Source organism: Megalops cyprinoides, chromosome 11 (genome assembly GCF_013368585.1).
Source record: "Megalops cyprinoides isolate fMegCyp1 chromosome 11, fMegCyp1.pri, whole genome shotgun sequence".
NCBI classification, from domain to species: domain Eukaryota; kingdom Metazoa; phylum Chordata; class Actinopteri; order Elopiformes; family Megalopidae; genus Megalops; species Megalops cyprinoides.
In genome coordinates, this window is record NC_050593.1 from 21730752 (window position 1) to 21754453 (window position 23702).

Genomic DNA, 23702 nt, shown 5'->3' on the forward strand with positions numbered 1-23702 from the left:
CACACAAAATCAACAGGGGTTCCATATAGAATATTAGCGAACTGGCTATCTTTCAAGGTGTACCTAGGAGTACCTTCTCATAGTTTTCCACAGATTATGTTTCAGCGTTTCATAATTAGGTTTTGGGGAACCATATATTTTAAATAACATAATTCAACCAAGTATAATGCGATCATAATGGAGTCCATCCCAGAGGAGAAACTAAAATTGGTCCCTCCAATATCGCCAGAATCACATTACTACTTCTTGTCTTTTAATCTACAAGTACTCCAGTATTAGAGCTGGAACACATCCCAAGCTTCTCAAGTTGTTTTCCTGTTTATATCAGTCATTGTCAGTATGTTAAACATGGAGCATACACACCTGAAGTAATTGGATTTCACATTGATCACACAATGAGTAGTTCAATAAAATGACAGAACATCCCTGAATGTTCAGAATTTTACAAAATCATATGCTCATTTTTTATGTTTATGTTATATATAAACTATGATGCAGAGAATATTGTAAATAATGGTCAGATCATGTGGTTCAAGGTCCTTGACAAGAGTTAAGCAAAAGAAAAAAAAACATATAGAAACCAGCCGGCAAAGTATTTTACAAATCCACAGAAAATGCGTCCATGAAGAACCCCTCACCCTTTTAATATAATAGTTATTCTGCTCCCTTACAGAAAGGTGTTGACTATAGTATCTTAGGGTAGAAAGGTGGAGTCTCAGAAAAACAACTATACAAAACAGAAGTCTGACTTGCACTGAAAGTGACACGTCAAAGGCATTGTAAACAGATCTTATCAAAAGAGGTGTGTGTGTGTGTGTGAACAAAGAATACAAGAGTGACCACAAAAAAAAGCCTACAAACTCTGTACAAATACTTATACTAGCGATAGAAAAGAAGATATAAAAAGTAAAATAAAGATCACAAGTTTGTGTGACCGAGGTTTTGGAAATCTGTGAGCCAGTAGCAAAAGCATTCTAAAAAAGCCATTTTTCTTTTGAAGCATACACAATAAAACACTGTGAACTGTTTGTCCCAGCTTTCTGACTTCAGTCTCTGTGCTGTCAGTCAGAAGCCAAAAGGAATGCTCTGCAGCAGTGCAGAGATAAGGTCTGTCCAGGTTATCCTGCTCCTTCAGAGAACGGCGGTAGTGGAAATGGCTCCGTGTCAGCGCAGTGTTGCTCGGGTGTCAGTTTGCTAATCCCAGGGAAGAATGGGCCAGTGTACTTCTATACACCACGTACTTTGAGGGGAAGAAAAAATACAAAACAAAATGAAAGAGCAGTGATTTCTGGGAACTGGGGGACGACCACAGAGGGATTAGGAAATGACATCGTGAGTGTCACTGTTGGGTCTCTGCCTAACTGAGACAGGAGGGAGGGGTTTGCCATAGAAATCTGTAAACAGGAGGGAGAAAACATGAATGTATTAGCAGACTCCTTACTTCTGTGACATTCTAGTCTGAAAGGTAAGAGACTACCCTGGTCACTAGCTGTCATCGTTGCTGAGCCTGAAATGCACTTGATGCAAAATCATGAGATTACATTTAACAATACATAGGATCATACTTCCATATCATTATTTTGAAGACAGATGTTAAAAAAATATATAATTTGCTCAGATTCCAGGGGTAAGTTATATTACTCCAATTCTACACCACAAAGTATTAAACATTAGCATTCTGATTAACATTATACCTCAAAGTAACATCATAAATCATGCCATGTACTGCATACACAGAATTAAACAAGCACTGCAAGCAGACAGTCACACGTGCATTAATATGGATGAGCCCTGAACCACAGAACACTTTCATGATAGCTTTCAGAAAATTAGTACCAGTAACACATCAGACATGCATGTTAATGACAAAAATAGGGATCAGTTGTCTAGCTTAAGTTATTTATCTTGCCACATTAAAAGACTATAATTTATATCATATCCTCAACAGAGATGTGTTTCAAGAGGATAGGATAGTTCTGAAGTACAGTAATCCATTCAAAGAAAGTAAGGAAACACTGCACAGCCTAATACAGTTTTCCTTGAGATCAGGTCTCTCCCAATCTGATGTCAGCTTCAAAGTGCATCAGAGGCAGCTCAACCTATCAAGATGGTAGGTAAATGCAAGCACCATGCAATTAAGTATTCAGAAAAATTCATCCTGGAGAATGACCCTTGGTGCATTAAAAAATTAAGTTTTTGTGATCAAAGTAACTGAAAGCCCATGGGTTGTTCATCCAATTTCTGCTGACGTCAAGTGTCAAAGAAAACCACCATAAGGAGTTTGTTTTTGGCCAAGTTTACAGCTACACAGGCTGGATACATGAGCGTTTGGAGGTTCATACTGTAGTTTTCTTTCAAGCTTCATTTCTTGAAGAAACACGCATTTCCCCCCAGGGCAAAAGGATGAAGACATGCATATTATGGATGCAGAGACACAGGGTGTTAAAGAAGGTAAGTGTTAGTGACAAATGTAAAAAAACGAAGACAAGACCACAAACTGATAATCAGATTTTGGAAGCAGTTAACACCATCACACTGAATTAGTGGCTGACATGCACATCACTGAGGGACATTAAAAGATTACCAGAACGTCTTGTATCTCCAAGAGGCTCAAGTTTGGGAAGTCTAGTAACTTTGGGAGTAGCCCATCCAACTAAAAAGAAGCAAGGTTAAACATTTAAAATATTAATACCCTTCAGTATACTCATTTCACAAACAAACTGGAAATAAATTTAACTTTCTTCTCAATCCAAGTGCAAAATGATATACTACAAGTGGGGTGTGGGGGATGGGAATAGCGTAGCAAGGTGTGTCGGGTGGGTGTGGTTTTATGGGGTGTGGGGTAAGTGTAGTTGCAAAGCAGGAGAGTGGGGCTCTCATTTTCGGGTGGGAAGAGGTAGATCTCTTGCCTTGAGGCGGTAGGGGATGTGGGTTATGTTTCTCACCTGGGGGTGGTGGAGGGGTAGGGCTCTCTGGCGCCCCTTCTTCTGTTCTCAGAGGGTCGACTCTGTGCTTCCTCTTCAGACGCAATTTCTTGGTCTTCTTCTTGGCTTGGTCTGATGGGGCAAAAGTAATACAGATACCATCAAACTTCTATTTAAGTCTTCAGGTTACTGACTCTCATATTACGAGATAAGTCACAACAATACGAGTTATAAATGTTAAAGACATAATAATTTTGAATCAATGTCAGAATATTTGGCACACATTTTCAGTGAGCCTGTAGATAATTATGCTTTTATGGGCTGAAAAAATTGTGCATGTGACCTGAGTCTGTGCTCTCTGGCGTCTGTCGCTCACTCTCCTCCTCCCCCTCTTCTTCCTCCTCTGCCTCCTGAAGCTGCTGAGTTAGGGCGGTGCTGTCACTCTCCCGGGGGCTCTTCTGTTCCCCACCCTCCTGGCCCTCCCTCTGTCTCTTCTTCTCCTTCTCCCTCTTCAGCTTGTCCTCATTCTACACACGCACACACACGCACGCACGCACACAAATTTGTTAGAAAATTTGCTTTGCTATGATACAATATCAACATCAATACAGACTTCCTCCTGTAACAGTTATGTAGAATAAATTAATTTGGTAGATATTCAACCAATAAATACACATTAATATATTTGACAAAAATATACTGGACTGGGTTGTTGCAACCTGGACATCTCAATCCACAAGTGAGAGAGCGAGTCCATACTTCACGTGATATCACACAAGTACATACTTGAGGAGGAAGAGGAAGGGTATTTTTTGGGAGCGCATTTGAGACTCATCATAATTCCAGTGCCATGGCTTGTGACGAAACAGCAGCAACCCCCAAAAATTATATAAATCCATGGAAACTGTACAAGCGTACAACTGAACAATATGCAAAACATTACTTCAGTGTGAGAGTCCTGCTACCATTCATCTTCCAGTTTTACACTAGCAATGTAACAATTAGTATTTTAGACTACACTGTTTATAATTGACCTCAGTGGACTGTACTGTAGGAAAGGGCAGTCACTTGTAAATCCACCTATACTACAACAAAGGCTAGCAACTGATATAAAACATTTTGGTTTTCCAACTAGGCAGCAACTAAGGGCAAGTGAAAGTTCCTTTTGTGGATTAGGATATCCTTAACTAACTGTACAGGGAATACCTTAGTATCTGAAACTCTGAGCAAGACTGTGTTCTGCATAAGTATTTATTCTGGGTGTGTTGGCAGTCTTGACATTTCTTTGCTCTTTGCGTTTCACTTCCTGAATCCTGGGCCATAAAGTGTATTGTCACCTGATTAGATAACAGAAGTTTGTCTGTGTTGCACTGTTACAGTTAATTAGTATTATTCTCTCTTCCAGTGATTTCTACACCAGTTTCCTTCTGGTAAATCTAGTGAAATAAGCTTCCCTAGCAATAGCAGATCCCTTGAATCTAAACCTAACATTTAACAATATAGGTCAGGCAAACAGATAAAGCCTGTTCAAAATAAGAAATTGTCAATTGTTTTGTGTCCATTTTACAAAACTTATACCTTAATAAGTTCCTAAGTTATAGCTAAGATCCTAAGTTATACCTAATACACTATTTTTCTTTACTATTATGTATACAGTGCATTATGGCAGTCTACGTATTAACTGAATGTCACACTTGGGATCCACGGGTTACTAACATAATTAAATTCTGTGGATTAATTGCAAGCATTTCTGTGACCACTGCTGCCACTGTTTGCATTTAAAGCATTATCAGCCTGACAACACAATAATTAATTGGTAAATATTTGAATGCTTTATTAAAATGTTTTCCAAAATAACTGCAGAAAAGACACTACACGCACTAATAGACCAACAGACCAATAATGGCTGAAACATCAAGTCGTTAGCTCAACAAATGTTCTCTATTTTCTATAAGAGAGCCTTTTATCTCTTCTACAGTTACGATGACATATTAGGGCAGCATCACATCTGAGAGCAAAAGCACAAACACTGACACATGTTCATGTATTTGAAACTAATTTAACAGTAAACTAAACACCACCAAGGTCACCAGCAAATCTTAACAGTCAAAGTAGTACATACATAGTCACAGTCGTGTACATACAATGCTAAGCTTCTTGCTTTTATTTTAAGTTTATCCAAGAACACTGTCATTACTCTCAGAGAAACTGAGTGGAAGACATCATCTAGGTAATTTATTTGGGGCTGTTTTATGTCTGTTGCTAAGAAACTGACTAACACACATTCCCAGCCTATAGAGACACGTGTTCTCACCTCTGTAATCACAGTGCTGATTGGCTGGAAGGGGTTGGCCATGTTGTCATCATCAAGCTCGTCCTCTTGCATAGGCCTGCCCTCTCGTTCTGCCTCCTCCCTCTCTTTCTTTTCCCTTTTGGAGAACACTGGATATTTTAGCAAACGTTTTACAGCTCCCACACTGCAACACTACCATAGAAGGACGGGTCTCAAGACATATTGCCAAATCAGCCACGGACATTCTTGCTGTTGAGTCTTTTTTTATCCCTGACTTGTCTTTCGCTGCAGTGAGGCCATTTCTCACAATAAGCAGAAAGATGGAAAGACAGTTCTGTGCGAGGAGCCCAACTTTACAGATTCAGCTTGCCTCTACGACGGAGACAATTATTTGTCTTATCTTTATTTTGGTAAGGTTGCAAATGCTTAGTGTGGTTTTAAACTTTGGTCAAACCCGAAACCTTAATGGAAAGGTCACCTTTCTGACATATCCCCTTTGACAACGCTCCAAGAAAAAGGGAAGTCGTGGTACTCTCTGCTTGTTGTGGATGGATCTTCAGTCTCACATTACTCCATCTCTCTGTGTCATAGCATCTACACAAATGAATCTTGATAGGACGGCTTGCCTTACTGAGGGTAGATCAAAACAGCACCTTTGTGAGAGCCTGCTTTTTAAGAGCGCATACAGATTAAAGGAGCTTCACCTCTCCTCTCGAACCCGGCGCACTCTCTCGGCCCGCTCTTTCTTGTCCTGCTCCTCCTGGGCTCTCTGCTCGGCTGTGTCCTTCTGCACACGCTCATTAATGGATTCGTAGTCCTTGGCAATGTTGTTCAAAAGCCAGTTCAGACCGCTCTTAATGGACTTATCCAACTTCTTTCCATATCCAAGGGCGGCTGAGCACGGCTCCTGTGACATGAATTGAAATTGTGAAACCATGTCACCGTTATATTGTTTTTATATGTTATTAAATCATACGCAGGATAAGGTACTGTTCATGTACTGCAGTTGCTTTTAGCAACTGCTTGCTGGTACCTTTCCACCTTTCTCCTGTTAAGAACACCTCCCTCCAGCCAACAAACTGATACTCACTATTTGACAGAGACATTTATTCTCGTTCACAAGCTTCTCCAGAGACAGGTACTCAATGATGTCTGCCTCATGCATGGCTCCATCTTGATCCTGTTTGTTGGCCAGCCTGAGAGAAAAGGACAAAAAGTCAGTCATCAGAGGATTACTGGTACACTGTCACAAAGATCTGGAGAGCAAATAACAGTATCTACTGTCTAACCGGACATACTTCATTCCTTCTGACAATTTCACTACTGGCATTGACAGTAATACACATATTAATGGTCAGGTAATGGTCACCTCAGGGTCAGGGTTTGAACATTTGCGATATTCGCCTTTGAGCAAGTTACTTCACCTCAATTTTTGCTCATTTTTCAACCCTGGTCCAGGGGGCACACTGTGTCCACTGGCCTTTGTCCTAACTACTTTTAATTATTTTGGTTGGATTGTTGAATGAGTACATATACAGTGTATCATACACAACTTCAAGCAGAAACACTGGAACACAGGAGTCTGGAATCCCCATCTGCTCCACATTCCAATAAAACTTTTCAGTTATGTAGTTTTCACAATTTTACACCCACATTTCACATAGATGATTCACTGTAACAGACCATAATTGTTACACTTAAGACGTTGGGTATATTTGGAGAGCCAGATGAATGCTACACACCTAAGAAACAAGTTTAGTTGTTTTCTTAATTTCCCCCAATCAGAATGACGAACCCAATAAACTGGTTAGGCAGTATTACGCAATTATTTCTGGTATCACAACATGGAACACAATGGCCCGAGGGAGGCAAAAATAATGCCTTTCGCAGCATTAGATGTTTTACATAATTGTGTACATGGTTTCAAATATCAATTAAATCAGTTTTCAGTTGACTGTATAATCTAGTGAAAAGCTGCCGTAAATAAAGGACACTAAGGCAATGCTTTTCCTTATACTATCAAATGGTCGTGTCAAAGAAATCATAACTATCAAACTGTGAGAAAACAAAGTACAGACAAGTATCAAATATTCAACCATTGTGTACATTCTTCTGAATCATTCACACACAGTGAGAAGTGTGACCACATCAGAGAAAACACGCATAGAACATGTCATTTGCACACAAAGTAGACAACAACAAATATTCAAGGTCAGTCCCCCCAATTCAATCATTATGACACACCAGAAATGTGCCACTGTCAAAATTAAAATCTTTGCATTACAGTTCTGATCACAGAGAGAAATTATTACTGTCTGGAGTTTGTAACAGCACTGAATGTTTACAAGTTCCTGACTTCTTCATTCAATTAGCAGGCAGTAATCCCTAACAAAACAGCCTGAGACTGAGACTGTGAGAATGTACTTAGAATTTACAGAATGACAATCATATCATCACTAATAACGGCAAACATATATTTATTTTATCATCCATTTGTGAATCTGTTTTGTTTGCATGCACTATAACAAGACTAAACAAACGTCAAAAATATTGCATTCAGGTCCGGCTCTTAAACATAAACAGAACACTTCAGGAGAAATTAAATAAGTGAGGAGATTATGGGAAATTAGTATGATGCAGAATTCATGAAATGATGCCAAGCAGAAGAGTTCTTAAGTCAGGAGTGGGGAAGGTTTGCTGCTAGGCATCGACACATCAAAATTAAGCAGAAAAAAATTTTAATTGCCTAATTAAAAACTTTTCATTTCAACTGATCACTTTCTCCAACTCCGGAATGGCAGCACTTCAAAAAGGCCTCCGGTTTCTGAAGTACAATTTTGTAATCCGTCTTTACCCCCCTACACTCCTCCAGGAATTCAGGAGCATGTCCAAAACAATCAATCAATTCCATTCTGCACACATGTGGCAGACCCTACATTCAACAGACCCAGGACAAAAGCAGAGCTACACTACACTGCATGTGGCCTTCCTAAAATTGATTTAATCGCGTCACCCTAGAGTCTTCAGATTGCCTAAAGAGCCGCAGTTCCCTCCCCTTTGGCCAGATAAAGTTGACAGATAAACTTTCTGCGGAACGGGGGCGGGACCAGGGACTGGCTGAACCAGATTTCCCAGGAACCTCTGTTGTTCCTCTCTCTGGCAGTGCTGGAAGGAGTTCAGCAAGGGAAAACTTACTCTTACGGACTGACTGCATTATTTCCCTTTGGAATGTTTTCTGGAGGGTTTGGGAAAGTCAAGGCTGAGGAATTATCCTTGAGGACCTCTGCTTCAGAAAGACCTGGCAGGACGGTCTGAGATTGGAAACTGTGCTTGTACATCCTCTTGCTGAATTCTAATGGAAACTGACACCTGTTTTGGGCTCTGAACGAAACAGGATACAGCTTTTTGGGAGTGCCGTTCCAACACAAGTAACACAAGTTACAAGGTAACACAAGTTTCTCTAAATCTGACTGAGAATTTCAACTTGAGAATGAAAGCTTCTATTTTTTTTTTTTTTTTACCATTTCATGCCATTACAAGTTTCTGTAAAATGACAGCAAAGGCAGGTGTACTAAACATTTATGATATGACAGAGAACAGGTTTTCCTCAGGTGAAGAGAGATAGAATCATGGCTCCAGAGTAGCCCAAGTGTCTGTCCTCTGTTCATGCATTTCCAGTGAGGAAGTAACTGCTGGCACACATCCACACTAGAGCTTATAAACTTGACGACTTCCACAATACTGTTATAAGGCCAACAAGCTGACAGGACAGCTCTGCATGTACAAGACACAGAGCCATCACTACTCAAATATTTTCTTCAGCATTTCTGGCCCAATTGTCAAACAGATATTATGGATGTATCATGAGCTATTATCAAGAGCAAGCTGACATGTCAGTAAGTCAATATTTGAACAGAATACAGACAGCAGCTAGATTAACACAAAAGAATGTTTTATTATATTACTGGCACTGGCCTACATGATTATGGCATTAAATATTGTGTGAGTGTCACACTCAAGGCTTTTCAGATAAACTTTCTGCACTTTAATAACTTTCATCCATTGGACATATAAAGTATGCTATCGGGGAAGCATTGACGTTTTTAATGATATCTTTTATTTGTGACTTCCCCAAACGTTACTTGTCCTGTGGTGTATGGGCTACTAATAAAAAAACAGAAGAAAAGAATAAAGAGACACAAGGCAGAAAAACGCACTATGGCAGACAAGGAATATAAAGACTAAATAACTCAAATATAACCCTGAACCTCAAAACTACTGTGTGAAACAATATAAGAAAAATTTATGAAGACAACAGCAATGATAACAGCAGCAGCTACTTCGATTAAGACTGCTTCCCAGAAATTATGGTCATCTACAGCATGTCAAAGCCTACACATGTCTTGACATTGTCTTCACTGAAATATGTGTTCACACAAATGGAGATTCATCATGGAGGAAATTGGTTCAACCTCATGTTAAACACAATAAACATTAAATTTGCTCCATGACAACATTAAGGCAATCCTCCACTGTGAACATTACACTGGACACAGAAGAAAACATGAGTCAGAGTCTCATGTACTGTGCTCGTCACCTGAAGACAGAGGAGAGACAAGAGCTGTTGTAACTCTAGCTGTTTGGATGTCTCCTGTGGTGTCATTGACAAGCTATTGTCACAAGCCATGTATTTATGAAATGAACAAACTTCCAGCTGAGTTTCATCTATGTGCATTAATGATTCAGAACAGCAAAAAAAGACAATATAGTCTGTTATGCATTGTTTTCATATTGCAACTGACGTAGCTACTTAACTAATAATTGAGCCATTTTTTGGCAGTGGAGCAAACATGACATGGTTGTCATAAACATGGTAGATGGGTAACATCTCAGAGCAGGACCTCAGATGTTTTTGTGCCATTTCACACATACTCAAAAGCTGCCCAAGAGCTGCAATGACCCATCCACTTTGAGTTTGTGACGCTCATATAAAAACATAACATTTACTTTTTAATAAAACATTTAGCTTTACTTAATCAGACGTCATACTCATAAATCCCTTCCACACTGATCTGAGTGAACCCAAGGAAGCCTTTCACATAGGAACAACATAAATTGAGGAGAACAATGCCTGCTCTTATATTAATAAGCTTTCCCTCTAAGCAGATTGAGAGGGCCATGTGACACACACAAAGATATTCTCTGTCTTTCCTTTTTGCATTTACATTTATATTTTGTCACTTGCAAGACACCATGATGCAGAGTTAAGGACCACAGACCACAGACTACAGACCACAACTAAACATGTGTTAATCCATATCTCAATACCATAATAACTTATGCCACTAGTGCTAAAATGCCGTAATTAAACAATTAACAGGCATCAATTTGTTGCACCTTCTTCTACTAAAAAACAAAACTGAACATGCACATCACCCCCACCCCCCTGTGAGTTATGCTCACATGCATTTAACCACATTCCAACTGTCACACTGTAAAAATACTTTCTTACAGCAAACCTTGTAAGAAAGCACTGTGAAGAGAATCATCTGAATGCCACTGTAATATGTTTCTATGAACCCTGTGCACAAACATTAAGGGAGCATTAAGCAATAATTGAAAAGATGAACATTAAAAGATAAGGCGACAACTTAGTATACAAGAATCCAAACTAAGACAAAATAAGATCAGACACTCACCTTTTACCATACACTATTCAACCTTGGCACAATGGCAAATATAGGTTATTTAAGACATTTTCAGGGTATCAGTGTTTACAAGAAACACGCAAGCAAATCTGATGCCGGAGGTCAACCGAAAAGAAACTACCAACAAGTGCATATCCCAAGTTCCATGTTTATCACACCAAAGTTTTGAACTGATTTGAGCAAGAGTGGCATAGTGCATCTGCCTGTCAAAGGAATCACGTCTCGACTTTCAGAGCTGCAACATTTTCTCGAGTCTTACAAAATCTCTGACTTTTTGCTTGTCCCAGAGGGTGAGCTATGCTATTTTTCCTGTTTAGATTTGCTCTTCCTGGCACTGCAAGTTCTCAGGGCACTGAATCTTCTGTACGCTGTCATGTACTCCATTTCTACACCATTGCAGCTCTTTATATCCACGCATGACAGCTTTACACTCACAAAAATTACTTTGTATTGTTATGGGTTATGTACTGATATATTTTATATAGATGACACTATATGTACTTTCACTAAACCACATATTTTGAACATGAAATTCTCCCTAAAATACTTCCAATCAAGGACTAGCTTAGAGTACAGACAGACATAAAATGAAAATAGACATAACACATAGCAATGAATTATCGTTGAAATCACAAAGCAAATGATGACAGTTCACTGGAAAAACAGAAAAAAGGAAACATCCTCTAAAATACAAACAAGGGGAGTATATAAGGTGAAAGCTAGAAGTTTGTCTAGAGCACTTCAACAACAGGAAAACGGCTTACCACTGCACGCCTTAGTTAACGATCAATGTAATCTTCTTGCAAACTATATAGCGATACTTTGAAACAGTGAAAGATACATTTTAGTTAAAATTTAAGCAGTACAAAATATGAACTATATGGTGCTCACAGAATTTAACATAGGACTATCTGTTATTTCTGTTAGCTATTTTTAAGCTTTAAAGTCTATGATTTTAGGGGACGCACCAAAGTACATATTTACATAAGATGGGCCATATTACTTTGAGCAGAAATTCTACTGTCACCGTGATTAATAGAGGCGGAAACCACAGGGCAATGCCATTAGTCATCCTAAATGATCAACTGCTCATTTTTGGTTTTAGTCATTTTTATTTAAAGCATAAGGCTCTTCAGTTCACATTATAGTAGAGTTCTGTATCTGTATACCTGCATAACTGAGTTGAAGTAATTTACTGGGAGATAAAATGACTGGAGAATGGAACGCTCACATATGACATCATGTGCTTTGCCCTTTCATTATGAGCTAATGCCACCTTTTCTTCATCTCAGGGCTGGGACACTGGAGCAAAGCTGGGTCTATTACAGCCCATTTATCTTTTGAAACGAAACACAGAACCACAGAAAAAAGGAGAACTGGACACCGCTGCCTTTGTGCTTTGCATGTGTGCTTTGTGACCTAAGATCATGAAGGACCGCTTAGAGGAGCTGCGGCAGAGGGTGAAGGAGGCCAGCGAGGAAGAGGAGGACGACAACAACCCCTTCAGTGGGGAAGAGGACGAAGAAGACAGAGTGCCTGTGGAACCACAGGCCGTGGTGTTCGAGGAGGAGCCGGTCCTGGAGAACTTCCTGAGAGAGGCGCAGCGCATCCGCGATGCCATCGCCGACCTGGACAGCGAGGTGAAGAAGTTCAGCCAGCAGCAGAAGACTCTGGTGGCCACCATGCGGCGGTTCAGCGTCATGAAGAAGGAGAGCAGCATCACGCGGGACATCAAACTGCAGGCGGAGAGCATCTACAAGAGGCTGGAGGCCCTGGCCAGGCAGGTCAAGCGCATGGAGGACGAGAGCGGCGCCACGGCGGCTGCCGCCCGCATCCAGCGCACCCAGCACGCCGCGCTCTTCCGTCAGTTCCAGCAGGTCATGCGTCAGTACAACGACACCCTCATCAGCAAGCAGGACAAGTGCAAACAGTTCATCATTCGGCAGCTGGAGGTGTCCGGGCGCGAGGTGTCCGAGGAGGAGGTGGACAAGATGATGGCGCAGGGCCGGTGGGACGTCTTCAACGAAAACGTGCTGCACGAGACCAAGATCACCCGCTCGCAGCTGTCCGAGATCGAGCAGCGCCACAAGGAGCTGCTTAACCTTGAGAGCAACATGAAGGACCTGCGCGACCTCTTCCTGGAGATATACATGCTGGTGGAGGAGCAGGGGGAGCATATCGAGAACATCCAGGCCAACGTGGAGAAGACGCAGAACTACGTGATGGTCACCAACGAGAAGATCAAAATGGCCGTCAGGTACAAGAAGAAGAACCCCTTCAAGAGGCTATGCTGTTGTTGCTGCCCTTGGAGAAAATGCCTGTGGTAGTGAGGGAAAAAAAAAGAAATCTCCATTTCTGGCATGGAGCGCTGATCGGGGAGGCTGCGGTGGTGAGACAATAGAATTAGAGACACCGAGAGGGTTCTTCTCCCTCCGCACGCAGTGGAGGCCTCGACTTCCATCTGGCAGAGATAAGAGGCAAGGGCACACTGCACTCTGAGAGGGCACTCCATCAGTGAGGCCAAGTACTGTGAAAACTGAGCAGTGCTGAGAAAGCACTGCGGTGAGCGGGGCTGGCACGCCGATTTCCTCACACCTGTTCTCACTGCGAGTCAAGAACTGTATAAAGTCCTTACGCACTCAAAAATGATTCCTTAATTTCTCTATTTATTTATTTATAACAAAGCAACACAACAGAAACTGACAGGAAGAAAGACTCAAGAAAATATACATTTGTAAAATTCAAATTTTTAGTGTTGTCACTTTTTCTTTTTTCCTTTTTATTTTTATATACAGTAAATGTTTTTGTTTGTTTTTTTTCATATTTTACGATTAATTGTCATTTAATGCCTGAAAGGCATGCTAAAGTTTCCTGGGATCATAATCATAGCAGTTTGAGTGTTCAAACTTTATTCTATTTCAGAATAAGCAAACTAAAATGAATAGCAACTTGCTTGATGAGTTGTAACATTTTAGTAAAATATTTGAATAGTTTAAGCATGAGTTACTCAAGATGATGTAGAGCAAATTTCCTTTCAATGTTGTATGCAAGTTATCCTGAAACCACAAAATGAAAGAAACATCTGGTCTTTCTGTTATAGACTGTTATAGTACACAATGAATATACTAAGGTATCAATGACAGTGTTGCAAGATCAAATTGCAAGGGAGCAACAATAAAGCTATTTAGATGCCTTACTCACTTTAAAAAGGTTTTAATGTCATTCTGCTCCTACTGCTCAAGTATGTTAAATACATATTCATACATTTTTAACATCCCCCATTCATATCAATAGTTCTGTGCTGTGCAGGGTTTTACACTTGTAAGTGCCTAAAGTATAGGCAAGGTGCTGGCCAGACTACAAGTTTAAAACCCCATTAATCCAGCAGCTTTCAGTATGAGCGCTCTGTCCAATGTTTAGCGAGCTATTGAGGACGTGTATTAGTGAGTCAGCAGGGGAAGGTGTCTGATGTCAGAGCAAACAGTGAGGGATTTGGGCAGGGCCGGGCTAGGCTGCATGTAGTACTGGAAACACTTGTTCGACGGAAAAAAAGAGTGGTGGAGTAGTGTGCTGTGACCCGAGACAGAGTGCTAATATTACACAGTAAAATAGGAGGGTCAACGGTATCAAAGTGCAGCAAGTAGACCTACAGTATCCACCCATATCTTCTGTTCTGTTCTATACCTTATCCCAGTCACCTGAATTACAAGGAATATGAGAAAAGGAATCAGACTGTACTATATGAAGAAGGAATACTTGAAACATGTTGGACATTAGAAAAGATAGTGAAACATTTTTTCATCCTTAAAAGAATCAGACCTGGATTCACATACTGAATTATTTAAATTATACTGAATTATTCTGCCATGGATCTAAAGAAAGAAATGTTATACACAGAACAGAACTGAATACAGATAATGGAACTCTGATAGCAAAGAAAGATAATAATCCAAGCAGAAACTTCATCTTATCTCATGTGAATTATTTTTCTGCTCACTAAACAAGATGTGCACAGTACAAGTAATGTTCACCTGCAACTGTTCCAAGAGACTATAATGCCACCCAGTGTATTGTTATGGGAGTACAATAGACAAATATTTCACTGTTTACTCTCCCCAGTCTGTGCACAATACACTAACACAAGTGAAAGAAGTGCACAGAATACTGCATTTAAAATGCAACACCTTCAGAAAAATATATATTTTGTAAAAATGTTGTGCAACACTGTTTCATACAGTACATATTGGTCAAAAATGCCCCTCACATTCAAGGGTGAAGACCATGACACTGGCATTTCAAATTGCTGTCCCCCCATCCCCAAATCCAAGTAGTGGCGGAGTTACTCACACGAGCACAGGCTTCCCAGCAATGCGGGGGTGACGCAGGACCTCTGCCATGATGTCCTTGGTCTCCTCAATGCGCTGGACATCGCTGGAGTCCACCACGAACACTACTCCGTACGTCTCAGAGTAGTAGTTCTTCCAGATGCCCCGAATCTTCTTACCCCCACCCAGGTCAAAGATGGTCACCTCAAACTTCCCCTGTTTCAGGTCCACCTTGGAAAAGCCCACAGTGGGGGCCACATCCTCTGGGTTTTCTATTAAAAAAATTACTTTTCTGAGTGCAGGTTTTATTCCAATCAATAAAACTGGATTGTGGCCATATCAATCTTAGTCTAGTACCAACATAATTTTGTCTGAAATTAGTGTAAACAAATCCTGTAATCTCAGCTCAAGATACATGCCACTTGCACATAGGAATGTTACCACTGCCTATTAATACCCTTCCACACCACAGATAAATGCCATATAACTTACAAAACTGCTGCTATGGGTAAACTCACATTACACCAGTAAATGCCACAGAATTTAGCATTTTAAAAATACTCAAGTCAAGTCCTTTAGCAGTGCCACCCACTCTGTTTAAACAACAGAGTCAATGGTATACACCATCATTAGTTTTCAATGGTATTTATGTACAGTTTGATTGTGTGGTGAATTGGGCACCTATCTAGGCAGTGCAGAAAATGATAGCCTCCTTGTTGAAACAGCCCTGCTGCAACAGAAAAAGGTGAGTATATAGGCTTTGCTGGTTGGGTATTAAACTGTAATACTGCTGTTTTGGGGGATACTGAGTTATCTATAAAATGAAAACTATAGCAAATAACATGTTAGCAGCTAGAAATATTAGCAACTTTGATGCAACAGCTAGCTAGTTGTTGCAAGTAGTTTCAATCTCATAAAAGAGGGAGTTTGCAGCTACTGATACCGATTTAATCTGACCACCATTAGTTCTGGCTGCCACTTACATCACACATCCTGCTGGTGACATGTGAATATAGAGACACTGAGACAGACTCAGTCGCTATACATCCTGATAAAATCACCACCTGGCCTCTTAGCCTGTATTAGCCTGTTCATAAGGAAGTGGTCTGGTTAGAATGTTCAAAGACAACTACTTCAAATAGTGTTCCCTTGTATTGCCTGTTTAGTGTCGCAAAAGAGATTAACCATTATTTTACAGATAATCAATCATATGTAATAATCCCAACAACAATAGAAACTAATTTAGAATGAAAACTATCAGAATCGGAACCATAGCAATTTTCCAATATTTTGATGTATACACACACACACACACACAAACACTTTATATATTGTTGGATTGTGTATCTTACCAACCACTTACAAATGACTTAAGGTATCTCACCCCTGAATGTAAAACAGGTTCAGGACTAAAACGAAGCCATCGCAGCTAAGAACATTTAGTGACTCAAGTGCTGTGCAGTCTCATGGATGGTGCTCCCTGCCAGCTGCTGCTGACAGAGAGGGAGAGAACCTCACCTCCCTGAATCCCTCTGACTGTTGCAGTTTTCCCAGCATTATCCAGGCCCACCATCAACAATGTCACTTTCCTGCAAGTGCAAAAAGTAAATGATTACTGGAAGAAAAAGAGGAAAGAGTCCCAACCAGGAAAAAAAAACAGTACTGCAGCACAGTCACAGTGCAGTTCACAACAAATGCCAATATTTTTGCCACTGCCAAGACCAGAATTCACCATCTTCAGTCAAATCTTTGTTGCTAGATTCCTTGTTGATCAATTTATCAGTTTATCTACAGTTAATCTTTCAGAATATCTACATGTATTCTGAAATCTTTTTAATTTAAAAGTATCTACCTTCATTTAACAGGTAAATGTTAAATCTTCAGTTGAATGTTTTATTCAGCATATTATTTATCTTCAGAATGTCTTATTCAGCATCGCCCACTGCCAGCTGTAACCTGCATTTTCGTAAAGGCTATAAAGTCCTGTTCTGATATGTAGAGCATGCCTTATAGAGAAAATTCGCACAAGTTCTGTCATGGGGCAGTAGTTTACAGTCCCGCTGTCTAGCTGCAGGGCGCATATAACCAGAGGCAACCAATTTAACTCTCTCTCACGACAACGGACACTGGCCTATTAGCAATGAGTAAGAGTGGCTTAGTCAAGGAAAGCGCTACTCACCCAGCACACAGGGATATACACAGATTGCGAGAGTCAGCAGCAGTCAGCATTCGTTAATTGAACAACGCCTCTACACACACACAGTCCGTTATAGTTTAGGACAGGTGCTCAGCTCCTCTGATGTTTCAGCCATTAGTTGTTATGGGAATCTCTATCTGCAATCCACTTCAAAGTACAAAGATTCTAGAGCTACTCTTTGTTGTAAGCAAACATTCTGATCTCCTTGGATGCAGTCTCTTCTGCTGGTTGGGCCACATCAACATCTGAGGCATACGTGTTACAAAAGTTATATTCCCTTGTAAATTTCTGCAACGCATTATGAAAAGTGATTCCTACTTCCTCACTGCCAGAGAGGGGGAATAAGACTTTAATGTCTTGAAGCAATCTCTCCAAACTGTACTCAGGTACCAGTAAAAACTACAAGGTGGATAAACGTGACCTCAACGCATGCCTATTAACTTATTACCTTAATCCTTATTAACATAACCGTGACTTCATGATTGTAAACAAGTCAATTCCATTCCATTCCTTTCCTTGAAGTCATGCAATTCTATCCAGCAAGGACATTTCCTACGCAGTGAAAACATCACTTTTCCTGGCAGATTAGAATAACTATTTCCCTCACCTCTGCAACAGTGCATTTTTAAAGCAACCGTGCAATGCAATGGTATTTACCCTACATCAGTCATTCTCAACACCCTTTGAAAAATATGTAATACTATAATCTCCACAGAAAAGGATGGCTTCATTCCAAAAACTGATCAAACATTCACCAAATTTACACTTGTTGACAGTAACATGGTATTTTGGAGAAACCTTTCAACCAGCACACCCTCACTGCCACCTCATTCAAGGGGCCCAGAAGATAACAGACAGTGGTCTCCCCAAAAAGCCAGTAGCACTGTATGGCAAATATGATGTCTGGTAGGGGGGTGCAAATACAGTAGGAGCCTCCCATGATCAACGGAGGCCTATATTTCAACATTTCCTGGACAAGTGTCATGGCAAATTAAACCGCTTGAGATACAGACATATTTTATTTTGTGGAGAGGCAAATTATGTGGAGAACATTAATTCATGAGCAGTGAATTTAAAAAATGTAAGAGTAGTTTATAAAACGACAAGCAATAAAGATTGATATGACTGCTGTTAGGCTAACTGACAACGCCAACACCATCACAGAATACAGTTTACCTGCATAGTCATGGAAATATACAATCCAGGAACTGAAGTTTACAATATTTAGGACTGATTAAAACAAAGATGAAATTTGAACGTAAGCTGTGTGCACAAAAAATCTTTGTATGAGCAAACGCATCAACTAAATCTGTTATGTTTTAACATCAGTTTTGATGGCAGCTCACCTTAAAGCAGACAACCAACATCTTCTATGGTATCATTTAACAAATACTTTAACTCAACTCCAAGCTAGTTGTCCCCACATTCCCTAGCTCCCTAATAAAATATCTTCAAATCACTTACCATCAAAAAAGAAGTCATCCTTCAAAACTGGAAGAACCAAAACTCCATAACTCATATATGCAAGTCACTGCCCAACAGAATCTCAGGTACATGTAAAAGAATGACTTTTGAAAGAAAAAAAAGACTGATTAAATAGAAACCCCAGTTCTATTGTACTACACGTGTAGGATTGTAAAGACCAAGTCATAAAAAGTTGTTAATTATTCTATTTTAACTGATGAAACCATACACTGTATGTTGGTTAGGCCGTAGATTTATTCCATTTCTTAACTGTACTTGTGATTTTTTTTTTTAAACATTATACTTTATACATAACAGTGAATCGCTCATGTCAACGCATACCCTGTTATCTCTATAAAACCATGTTTCAGAGAGATAAAAATCATTCACAGCTAGTGGGTGGCCTGTGAGGAGGGGCACAAGGACATGGCTGTGATATTGTTAGGGGGACAGGGGACACAACGTTACCCTTTGATGCAGTAATGTAGGCAGCATTTATTCTATGAGGAATGTTGTATGTAGGCTTGCTGTTTCATTTACAGGCCCCACAATAAGTATGTATGCAAGCATGGTAGGAGTAGCACTAAACTGTTATGAATATTGCTACTGGGGAAAAAAACCAACAACAAAACATAAGAATCATTCATTTAAAATCATGGTTCCAGCTAGCATGACCATTCACTTTGTTCAAATTAGGTATAGCCTATAACATGTGACAAAACAGCCCTACAAACCGCTGAACCAAAGAACACGTCAAATGACTACCATGCTGACACCTGCGACAAACGAAAAAACACTAACAGAGGCAAACATAAACACCTGTAGAAATGATACTTAACTGCGGCATTTCCGCCTCAGTGACATTAACCGCACAATCCAGTTGACGGTCTTCTGTAGCCAGAAGGAACTCATTGGGAGCTGTGTTAGGTTGTGAAGCTGACTGACCAACTGTGTAACTTCCAGTCTCAACACATCCTTGCTCCATCCCCCAACCACAAGGCCCCGCCCATAAGCATGGATTAGCAGGGATTTCTGAAAAAGCTCCTGTAAACCAGGGCTCTGGAAGACATTCAGTTTACCTCTTGTGTCTAAAATTACCACAGCCTTCATTAAGGGGCACTCTCACTAACACTAATTATAGAGGACGACACCAATACCAAACTTTTTCTTTGCTTTACCTGTTTGATTCATCAAGATGTATCCTAAACTACCTTACTTGGTATTCTTTAACAGCACACAATGAAAAATACTCTAACAATTCGTATTGCTAAATGCACGCCAATGCTTAAGCTACATCAGAAGTTTCCTCACATCTCATACTTCCATGCACTGCCACTCCAACTCTATGGTAAAGTACTGTACTACGATTTTGATGGTCATTTAAGGTCTCTCTCTGTGTTCAGGCAGGTCCACGGCCATATGGAGTGACAGCTGTGTACCTGCAGATTAGTGCCACAGCCAAATGAGCAACGCAGTATCAAACCAAGGCACAGTGCGCACCAGTGTCAGTGAGGGCAAAACACGGCACAGCATGTTCACAGCCATGCTGTCCATCACAACAACATCAGACCAAGGCTGCTTCACAGTCACATCAGTACATCTACCCTCCCTGTCTATCACTGCACATCTTAGCTTAGCCTGACTTCGTTAATTATGCATGTCATGATACAACATCTCATTGACCTTGTCTGTCATTACTCTGTATCATCACACTGACCCTGTCTGTCAAAACACAGCATCATCACACCAACCTCTGTCTGACAGCACAGCAACCTCATATCACTTTCTGTCCCAAAACACAAATCACAACATTTCAGTTTTACTCAAACTCACATCCACCCTGTCTGTCACACCAAATAATCACTCATTTCCCCTCTGTAGAAACATTGCATCATTCCAATTGTCTGTCACAACATGACATCATCACTCCAACCTCATCCATTACAAAACGGCATCATTACCAACGATGTCTGCTAAATGGCATGGTGAATGTTGCTCTGTTCTGTTCAAGTGCCATATCATGATGCCTGCCTGTGACGACAAATCAAAACTTCAACCGTTTGTCACATTACCATATACTTAGCCTGTATTTTAATTTAAAATCGACAATTACTGAACTGAATTACTGAAAAGGGCCAGGTTATAATCACTTGACAGAGCGTCTCAATAACATAAGGAGGGCACTCAGTCCGATGGTGTGAAAGGAGAGGCAGAGACAATGTTGCCTTATTAATTTAAACAATTCAGACCCTGTTCAGGGATTTTTCAACTCAGGTCAATAGAAGTATGATAAAATCAGCGCCAAAACATTACTTCTGTTGGTAAATGTGTGGGATCTAATATGATTTACTTAAGTGTCATCATTTGTAACTTTGTAACATTTGTAAACCATTAAATTCAAGTGTACATCAGCTACTTTTTCCTTCTTAAATGCCTAAGCATTCAGCAAGCACAACCGTTATTTAAAGCATACTAAATCATGATGACACCCAGAACACGGAGTCTTTCCCCTTTAAACATTAACCATAAATTACCTGGGCAATTAAAAGTTATTTAGAAGGTGAATGCTTACAACTTATTTAATACTTCAACGAAACTAAAAGATACTGTTACTCACCTTGAAGGCTCTCGCCAACGTTTCAACCAGTTGCAACAGTTCGCCATCAGGCTGAACATTGCACTCTAAATGCATATGTTAAAATGAAATTGATCATACAGACAAAGTAGTTAACTTTAGCTACCTATTCAGCTAGATAGCTAGCAGTTTCTGCAATGCGTTCATAAAAACAAGTAACGGATCGCCCGTCATATTGTTACCAATACGTATGCATTTTTAGCCTCGCTAAATTAGCTGGCTAGCAACCCAGCCTGATAACTACATGGGAATACCACGTGAACTAAGTCAACTACCAACTCTAGCGAGCAAATTACTGTTGTTCGGGACAGACGAAGGATATTAAAAAATTAATACGAAAAACAATAATTACAAACAAATTTGTCTCTTATTTTTATCACATGGACACGAACGCTGGCTAGCTGCTAGGTAACCGTTAGCTTTCTAGTAAGTCACAACCAGCCGCGGCACGGAAAACAAACATTAAGTTCTCTGGCAAACAAGCTAGTTTTGTCTAAATCAATCATTATCCATTTTCTTGGTTCAACGAGATAGTCTATAATGAATTCCTTAGCTGAACTAAATAACTGGCTGGATAGGTGGCTAGCAAGTTATCAGATATTGCAGTGATTTGTTCAGCTAGCTTAGCATGCTAGTAACGTAGCTGGATAGCTAACCATATTCAAACTGCCGAGGGCTAATTGAAGAAATAATGAACAAATAAAGTCACACATTTCCGACACTTTAGAGTGGTCTATATAACCATTTCTAATTTATGCAGAGACAAAATACTTTCCAAACTAGAATGCATTTCTTTAACAAGCCGTGAGCACGCTTGTAGCTACGTAACGTTAGTTAGCGAAACATCATAGCTTTGTTTACACCGTCCCTGCTTGCTGCTATGGCTGCAGCCGTGATTGCGTCAGCTATCCTCGACAAAAGACAGCTAACTAGCTAGCTAAGCGGATGAAAACCATGAGTCCGACATTGACAGTACGCCTTCTGTGGCTGGGTGCGGAACGACGTTTAGTAACGTTAGCGAAATGCTGCTTCTGTTACTGCAGCTTTATCTAGTTTTTATAAGAAGCAGACATTGCAGAGCACTGTTGGCTTGTTCAGTTGTTAAGCTTTACAGCTGAACATTTCATGCATATATTAGTTCATAGCTTCAGTGATCTATCGGCCGAACGAATGTAGTTGTTAAACGTGATTGTTTCCCTTTTTGTTCTGTACACGATAAGTGACAATTTCTAGAGAGAAGACAATTTATCAGACAGGAGTGTCTGAAAGTCCATACCACCCCAATGTATGTTTGTGTAAGTGTTCCTTCAAACACCGTATGTACATGGTCCAAGAAACATAAAACATAATCCATGTTTTGACAAAAAAAGGGAAAACGTGTACTTCGTGTGTATGGCAATAATTCCAGACACGTCCTCAATTATACTGCAATTGTCCAAAAATCTGGTGAAAGTTAGTTGTGCTACGTTTATTCATTAATCATTGTTCGTACAGTATTTATTTCCTAAAAAATATTACCATAAACCAAGATGGAATCAAGATGCGACAGCAGATGGAGCTACAGGAACAAAAAAATTAGTTGGGAAGGAAGGGAGGTGCAGCCATATAAAACAACCCAGCCCTCTTTTTCAGCATAACAACATCTTAAAAGCAGAGCAAAGCTAGCTTCTTATAGCAAAGGTGATTTTTAATTCAAATACCATGAGTAAAAAAAGTATCTTTCATTATTATTTAATTCATCAAAAGTGAGATAAATACATTTAAAAGTTGTCAAAAATAGTAAGAAACAACTTTTTGTATTTATCTTACTTTTGACAAAATTTTGCTGTGTTGAATTGCTAGTATACCATATGCTAATTCTTGTGATGTAAATTTTGCACATATTTGATTTTTTCCCCTTTATTCAACAAAAGATGACATTTTAAATAATCCAAATTATGCGCTAAAAGTATCTCAAGAGAACATGCTTGACAGCTCTCTTTGATCTGCAATCAGAGCATTCGCTACAGCTTAATCCCATTTTCTTTTAAACAAAACTGAAAGTTCTCACTTACTCATTTGTCAGGAAAAAATAAAGTTTTCTACATGCAAAGAATTTCATGAGGCTTAACTGGCAGTGAGCAAGGCAAAGTGAATTCGGTTTTTGAAGTATGTTG

The 23702-nt window shown here is 39.9% G+C and overlaps 2 protein-coding genes across 3 annotated transcripts; one reads left to right on the forward strand and one right to left on the reverse strand.

Moving 5' to 3' along the window:
- Nucleotides 1-507: 507 nt before the first annotated feature.
- Nucleotides 508-22412, reverse strand: arl13b (ADP-ribosylation factor-like 13b). Of its 2 annotated transcripts, none has more exons than XM_036541198.1 (10): nucleotides 21529-22412; nucleotides 16769-16839; nucleotides 15273-15522; nucleotides 6308-6413; nucleotides 5922-6124; nucleotides 5239-5353; nucleotides 3268-3451; nucleotides 2946-3056; nucleotides 2585-2653; nucleotides 508-1240 (listed from the first exon to the last, which is right to left on the reverse strand). In XM_036541198.1, the coding sequence occupies exons 1-10, from the start codon at nucleotides 21585-21587 to the stop codon at nucleotides 1227-1229; spliced, it is 1182 nt and encodes a 393-aa protein (XP_036397091.1). In that variant the 5' UTR covers nucleotides 21588-22412; the 3' UTR covers nucleotides 508-1226. The 2 variants fall into 2 exon arrangements, with proteins under 2 accessions (XP_036397091.1, XP_036397090.1); XM_036541197.1 differs by having other exon boundaries at nucleotides 508-1394.
- stx19 (syntaxin 19) lies at nucleotides 12222-13634 on the forward strand. Its single transcript, XM_036541199.1, has one exon. The coding sequence runs from the start codon at nucleotides 12353-12355 to the stop codon at nucleotides 13250-13252; it is 900 nt and encodes a 299-aa protein (XP_036397092.1). The 5' UTR covers nucleotides 12222-12352; the 3' UTR covers nucleotides 13253-13634.
- Nucleotides 22413-23702: the final 1290 nt, after the last annotated feature.

Bases quoted from the DNA above. Each gene is read 5' to 3' on its own strand.
- arl13b (XM_036541197.1), bottom strand. From the start codon at position 21,587: ATGTTCAGCCTGATGGCGAACTGTTGCAACTGGTTGAAACGTTGGCGA. The intron at 15,523-16,768 runs GTGAGGTTCTCT...TTTTTTTAATAG, and splicing joins AGTCAGAGGGATTCAGGGAG to AAAACCCAGAGGATGTGGCC. The intron at 3,057-3,267 runs GTCACATGCACA...TTGCCCCATCAG, and splicing joins GCCAGAGAGCACAGACTCAG to ACCAAGCCAAGAAGAAGACC.
- stx19 (XM_036541199.1), top strand. From the start codon at position 12,353: ATGAAGGACCGCTTAGAGGAGCTGCGGCAGAGGGTGAAGGAGGCCAGC.